This window comes from Pteropus alecto, unplaced genomic scaffold, assembly GCF_000325575.1.
Source record: "Pteropus alecto unplaced genomic scaffold, ASM32557v1 scaffold179, whole genome shotgun sequence".
Classification (NCBI taxonomy): domain Eukaryota; kingdom Metazoa; phylum Chordata; class Mammalia; order Chiroptera; family Pteropodidae; genus Pteropus; species Pteropus alecto.
This window is the reverse complement of record NW_006442112.1, coordinates 145,298-151,710: the sequence shown is the minus strand read 5'-3', so window position 1 is coordinate 151,710 and position 6,413 is coordinate 145,298. Positions and strand designations below refer to the sequence as shown.

At 44.6% G+C, this 6,413-nt stretch overlaps 1 protein-coding gene across 7 annotated transcripts; it reads left to right on the top strand.

Annotated features, from left to right (window-relative positions):
- Positions 1-2,020: 2,020 nt before the first annotated feature.
- On the top strand, positions 2,021-6,143 carry ARMCX1 (armadillo repeat containing X-linked 1). 7 transcript variants are annotated; one of them, XR_003042798.1, is made up of 4 exons: positions 2,021-2,163; positions 2,961-3,122; positions 4,236-4,338; positions 5,371-5,500. XR_003042798.1 is itself a non-coding variant. In XM_015596218.2 (4 exons), the coding sequence occupies exon 4, from the start codon at positions 4,371-4,373 to the stop codon at positions 5,739-5,741; it is 1,371 nt and encodes a 456-aa protein (XP_015451704.1). In that variant the 5' UTR covers positions 2,021-2,163; positions 2,961-3,122; positions 3,659-3,744; positions 4,236-4,370; the 3' UTR covers positions 5,742-6,143. The 7 variants fall into 7 exon arrangements, 5 of the variants coding, with proteins under 5 accessions (XP_015451704.1, XP_024894810.1, XP_006920750.1 ...); XR_003042797.1 differs by having other exon boundaries at positions 4,236-4,368; positions 5,371-5,497; XM_015596218.2 differs by adding an exon at positions 3,659-3,744 and having other exon boundaries at positions 4,236-6,143.
- The last annotated feature ends 270 nt before the right edge of the window (positions 6,144-6,413 follow it).

Here is a 6,413-nt window from a genome sequence, read left to right as displayed (position 1 = left end):
CTGGAGAAACGAAATTTATTGAAGATCATAAATGTCGACACAGACAGAAAGACTCATATTTTAAAGAGGTCAGTTCTTAAGTTAAAGTGCATTTTATGTTACTAAATGTTAACTATTTTGTTCTGTAAATTGTTCAATTTGGAACTTGACACATATGCATACATATACTTTTTTGTATTTGCATGAAAAGAAGTAGAAATTGTTAAAAGTGGTTGGTGGTTGAACAAGAATTTCAGAGCACTTTCATGTTCTACTTTATACATTTCTGCACATTTAAAAAAATAAGGAGTGTGTATAACAAAGGGACGGAGAGAGAGAGAGTTTCCTATTGAGAGGATATATCTGTTTTTTCCCCTTAGGCTAGTAGTTCTTGGTTATTTTTTTTAAGTCATAGATGCCTATGAGAATCTGATGAGAGCTACGACCCTTCTACCCACTAAAATGAACATATGTACATCCATAACTTTGACACAATTTCAGGTAGACCGCAGAGGTGGCTGAGAATGCCTACTCTAGGTTAATCAAATATGGTTAGGGTGAGAGTTCCCTGGGCCCGGGCATCCCCAGGACTGAGTTGAGGGGGTACCAAAGTGGTTGTGGGCTGCAGGCCACAACCCTGCAACAAGGCCAGCTTCTCCCTAGGTGTCCTGAGGTAAGGAAGTCAGAGGTGAGAAGATGCTGCACCTCTCAGGCCAGGTAGTAGCACCAGACAGTGTTAGGAGCAATGTTATCTGAGGCACAGTGCATGAGGGCAGAGCAGGCAAACCTGGGTGCTTCCCCCAGCAATCATTTCTCCAGGCTTCATGGAAACCCACAGCTGCAATCCTTTCTATGCATACTTGAGTTAACTCTGTGGGAATTTCAGGGAGGGAGGGAGGAAAGAAGCAAAATACATTTACTTAGATTGGTCACCTGAATAAAGGTGGCACTTACCACCTTGGTCACTCGTCCATGTATACCTTTGCAGTGAGCAACAGTCAGGTGCCTGACTGCAGGGGATGAGAAGCTCTGTGATATGAGAGAGGTGGGAGAGCAGCACCTTCCTCCTTCCTCTCTTGATAAGACAGAGAGGATGAGATCACTTCTGAATTCCTCACACCCTAAGCTGCCTCCACCTTAGTAGACCTGAATCTAATTCAGAGGTAGGTATTCAGAACAGCCATCAAATAACAAGAGATTCACATAGCAGTCAACCAGGACTTTGGGACCATAAAAATATGTTGTTGTTGTTGTTGTTGTTTTTAAATCAAACAAGACAGGATTGTGTTGTTTTTGTTTTATCAAGTTGCAAATTGATCCAAAAATATAAAAAGTAATAGAAATTATAATGAAAATAGAAAAGTAATTGCATAAAATAGCCAAGATTAGACGGCTAGTAATCTTTGTCTACTAATTCATAAATCATGTGAAAATTTCAGTTATGAATATTAAAACATGTTAGTATGTTTTGAAAGTTGTTATTTGGCTATAACCAGTAGAAAAATTTTCCTGACTTTAGAAATAAGTATAATGAAATTAATGAGACTTTGGAGTTTTCTCCCCCACTTAAATTCTTTTTTACTCAAATGAAAATAACATCATTCTATTTTCTCAATATAAAAGTAATGCACTACTGATTTCAAAAAAAAATGAACAAAAAAGTTTAAGTAGGACACTCTCACTACCTGTATCTTTTTTAAGATATTTTCTCCCATTTCGAATAGGGGTACAGGGGAAATGCTGGACTTCCATGGCTAGGGTGGTGGTGGTGAAGGAAGAGAGGTTGGACAGGGATAAGGAGAAAAACTATTCCTTAAACAAGAAGAAAAGACCAATAGACATAGGAGCACATGTAGTTTTTTCCTGTTAATTAAAGAAAGGCAAATTCCAACCACGAGAAGCTAGCCCAGATTTCTGGGACTGGCAGAGGAAAATGAGTGGCAGGACCTGATGTGGCAGGGAAGGAAAGGGGTGTGACAGCTCCAATCCATTGCCGGTGGGAGTGGTAATTGGGGTCCTGAGCTCATGGGTGACGTGGCCCTCACGTGAGCAGAAGCCTACGTGTACAGTCGCCTTTCTAATCCTGGTCTTGGTTTGGTCCGATTGTCATCTGCCTATTGCCCCAAAGGCGGGCGGGCCTGTGGCCAGGGAATGAGAAGGAGGGAACTGCCGGAATCCCAACAGGTCAGTGTGTGGATGGGCACTGCCTGAGGGATCCCTGCGGTGCGGGTAGCGGAGGGTGGAGACGGAAGAGGGACAAGGCCTGCTTTCTCCACACCCTTGCACTATCCCCTGCCCTTCCAAGTACGAAAATGGTGGACATTGGGGGCTGTATTCCAGGGGAAACTCCAGACCAGGAGAGAAGAAACCTTTGGTATCCAGAGCCTTGAATTGGAAAGGGCAGTTTATTAGGATTCCTGTCCTGTGTGCTGGTCCATCTACCAAGCCATAATGTTGGGGCTGTGCGTCTGTCTGACCATCTGTTATTCCGCATGTCTTTCAATAAGGCGCTGTACCACTAGGAGCAAAGGAATAAAGACTCTGCTCAGAATCCCTGCATGTCAGTGTAAAGGGGGGATTGCTCCACGGCCCTCAGAAGGGCGAGATCCTTGCCTTAACTTGAGCCCATTAATGACTCTCCAGCTATCTCCCTGATATTTTACGTAGGGAAAAGGATGTGACAGCGCCTACAGGAAAAATGGTTGTCATTGGGGATGGGACTGCGCGGCGGAGAGAGATCGAAGAGATCTTTTGGTCTTTCCTCCGGTTTTCCATACTCCCTCGCCCCGCCTCCACTTTTTCCAGTAGTCTCAAAGGGGCGTGGTTTTTGCTGGGAAAATGGCTGACCGCTGGGAGTCGGGAGTAGGGGCTGGGGGAGGGGGTCGGTGAACGCAAGTGTTGGAAGAGGGATAGTGTCCGCGGAGTCCTGAGAAGTGGGGCTAGGGTGAGAGACCAGAAGGTAAAATCCGTTTCACCACCAGGACCTTGAATTCGGAAAAGCCGGTATTGGGACTCTCTGAAGTGCTGTTCTGTCTGTCCAGCCATCCGCCTCTGCGGAGTCGCAGATCTGTGTCTGTGGATCTTGCGCCTGAAGGCTAAACCGACCGGAGTGCACTAAGAAGAGGAATATTATCTAGAAACAAGTAGGTCAGAGTGAGGGTGCTGGCACTATTTGGAGACCCCTGGGGTGGAGAATGGTGGAGACTGCGAATTCGAGTTGGCCTGTGGACCTCCTCCGCGTCCCTCTCCTTCCCTCCTCTCTACACCATTTCAGAGCTTGGAAAAGAAAGTTCTCCGCAGGTACAAGACAGAGAAAGAAGTGGCTGGGAGGGGGAGGGTGTCATGAGAGTCCTGGGTCGGGGTAGGGAGGTCCTTGCTCCAAATTACTCTTTGGGTTACAGTGTCGTTGGTATTGTTCCATCCATCGAGCATTCTGTCCTGCAATTGTCAGTCCTTAGGTTTGGTGGAGGCAGAAATGGAGATGTGGGAGGAAGGAAATTCCTCCGGAGCACTGGAAGTTGGGTGGAGAAATGTAAAAAAGTAAAATGGGTGGAGAAATGTCCTGGTACCTCTGAAGTTGTGGGGATGGCGGAGGCAAAGGTGACGTTCCAGACCTTTGTGCATTTTACGCCTGTCTGGCTTCTAGACACTCGATCTACTACCACTGATTTTGTTGTAGAGAAGTGGGTGTGGCGTCACCTCCGAGGAAGTGATTTTCGGGAGTGTGGTGGAAGATTGGAGGAGATGGAAGGAGGAGGGAGAGAGGTAAAATGAATTTCAAAGATGAAGCACTGCGGAGAAGAGTATAAGAAGATGGAAAAAATTGGGCTATGCCGGACTAGGGCCGGGGATTCAGGAGAGAGACATGTGTCCAGTTCCCAGTGAGATTCTCCCCACCTCTTTTGTATGCAGTTTTGCAGGACACAGTGCTTTTCCAGGCAAGAAAAAAAAAGAAACTGCCTGGATCTGTGTGGGTGTATGTGGAGGTGTCACTGCCCCCAGGACATCTGGAGGGACAGGAGAAGTAGGAAACTGATTAGATAGCTTAAACTGGGATAAGGTGGTTGAACATGAGGTTGGAGAATCTGGAGGTGGGGAAATTTTTCAAAATTACCTTCCCTGTGGAGGAAAGGAATCAGTGATCTACCCCTGAGTCCCTGTCATGTCCCTGTTGGTTTGTGGGTCTGTAGTTTAGTTTGTCTGCATACAAAGGCACAAAAGTAGACTGAAGCCTTAAATCTTTCCTTCTTTCCTAGGTCCCACTGTATCTGCAGCTGTCACAGAGCCTGCCAGCCATAGCTAAAGACTCCACCCTTGTGGGATCACTCTTCTGGGCCAGAGGAAGCCCTCTCTGCCTGGGTTAAGAATTCAGCTCAGATATTCTTCAGAGTATGGGTCGTACTCGGGAAGCTGGCTGTGTGGCCGCTGGTGTGGTGATCGGGGCTGGTGCTTGCTACTGTGTATACAGACTGGCTTGGAGAAGGGATGAGAGCGAGAAAATCTGGGATGAGGATGATGAGGACGATGAGGAAGAATCTAGTGATATTGCAGAGACTGGGGTTCAGACTGGGAAAGGAGCTAATGCTGGGGTAGGGGCTGCTGCTAGACTTCAGGGTGACTCAAAGGCCAGGACTGAGGTGGCTGTGGAACTCAAGAGTGGTCCAGATGTAAAGGTGGAGGCCCACTCATGGGCCCAGAGTGGAGGTGGCCTAGAAGCCAAGGCCAAGGCTCTTTTCAGCACTCTGAAGGAACAGGCAAGCACAAAGGCGGGCAAAGGGGCCAGGCTGGGTACCATCTCTGGGACCAGGACCCTTGCACCGAGTTTACCCTGCCCAGGAGGCAGAGGTGGAGGCTGCCACCCCACCAGGAGTGGAGCTAGGGCTGGGAGCAGGGCAAGTAGAAAGTCCAAAGGAAGAACCCGAGCTAAGAGCACCAGGACTCCAGCTACAGCATGGCCTGTTCGCAGGGGCAAGTTTAACTTTCCCTATAAAATTGATGATATTCTAGGTGCTACAGACCTTCAAAAGGTCCTTAACATCCTGGAAAGAACAAATGATCCTTTTATACAAGAAGTAGCCTTGGTCACTCTGGGTAACAATGCAGCATATTCATTTAACCAAAATGCCATTCGTGAATTGGGTGGTCTCCCAATTATTGCAAAACTGATAAAAACAAAAGATCCCATTATTAGGGAAAAGGCTTACAATGCCCTTAATAACTTGAGTGTAAATGCTGAAAATCAGGGCAAGATTAAAACATATATCAGTCAAGTGTGTGATGATACCATGATCTGTCGCTTGGATTCAGCTGTGCAGATGGCTGGACTAAGACTGTTAACCAACATGACTGTGACTAATCATTACCAACATTTGCTTTCCTATTCTTTTCCAGACTTTTTTGCTTTGTTATTCCTGGGAAATTACTTCACCAAGATTCAGATTATGAAACTAATTATAAACTTTACTGAAAATCCTGCCATGACAAGAGAGTTGGTCAGTTGTAAAGTACCATCAGAATTGATTTCCCTCTTTAATAAAGAATGGGACAGAGAGATTCTTCTTAATATCCTAACCCTATTTGAGAATATAAATGACAACATAAAAAATGAAGGGCTTGCATCATCCAGGAAAGAATTCAGCAGAAGTTCACTTTTTTTCTTATTCAAAGAATCTGGAGTGTGTGTTAAGAAAATCAAAGCATTAGCAAATCACAATGATCTGGTGGTGAAAGTAAAAGTCCTAAAAGTATTGACTAAACTCTAATTGGGGGTCCCAAACAATACTGAAGTATTTTTTTAGTTTGCCCTTGGGAACGATGCATTTTGTAAATTGTTTTTCACTGTGCTTATATGGCAAAGAAATACTTTAAGCTGCTATTTTGGAATAATGAATATCACAAATCATCAACAGTAATGCTGGTTATGATGGATAGTTTTAAGCTGGACCATTTTAAGGATGTCAGATGAATACTAGAGCTTGTACAATGAAAGCACTTATTGATTCCATCCTGCTACTTAGATTGAGATGATTTTACTCTTTACCTAAACTGACAGTAAACTAATCATGAATAAGTTACACTTTTGTATTGGTTTACAATTGTTAATCTTAGATTTGTGTTTTATCAATAAAGTTGTTTGTTTTAACTAGCAAACAAAAAGAAATTTATCATGTTCTTGAGTTTATGATCTATTTGAAAAAGTAAGATGTATGGAAACAAAAAGATACTAACAATACCAGGAGCCTCTGATCATGGCCAGACCCTTCCCATCAGGAGAAGAGCTTCTGCAAATGACAATGTTCAGAGAAAGTTTTACAGAGGAGGGACACTCAAATAAGCTGAGTTTGAAGGATGGGAAAAACAAAAACAAGACAGAGGGCATAGGAGGAAGAAAGAGTGGTGGGAAGAAAGGCATGGAAGTGAGAATCCTGCTCCAG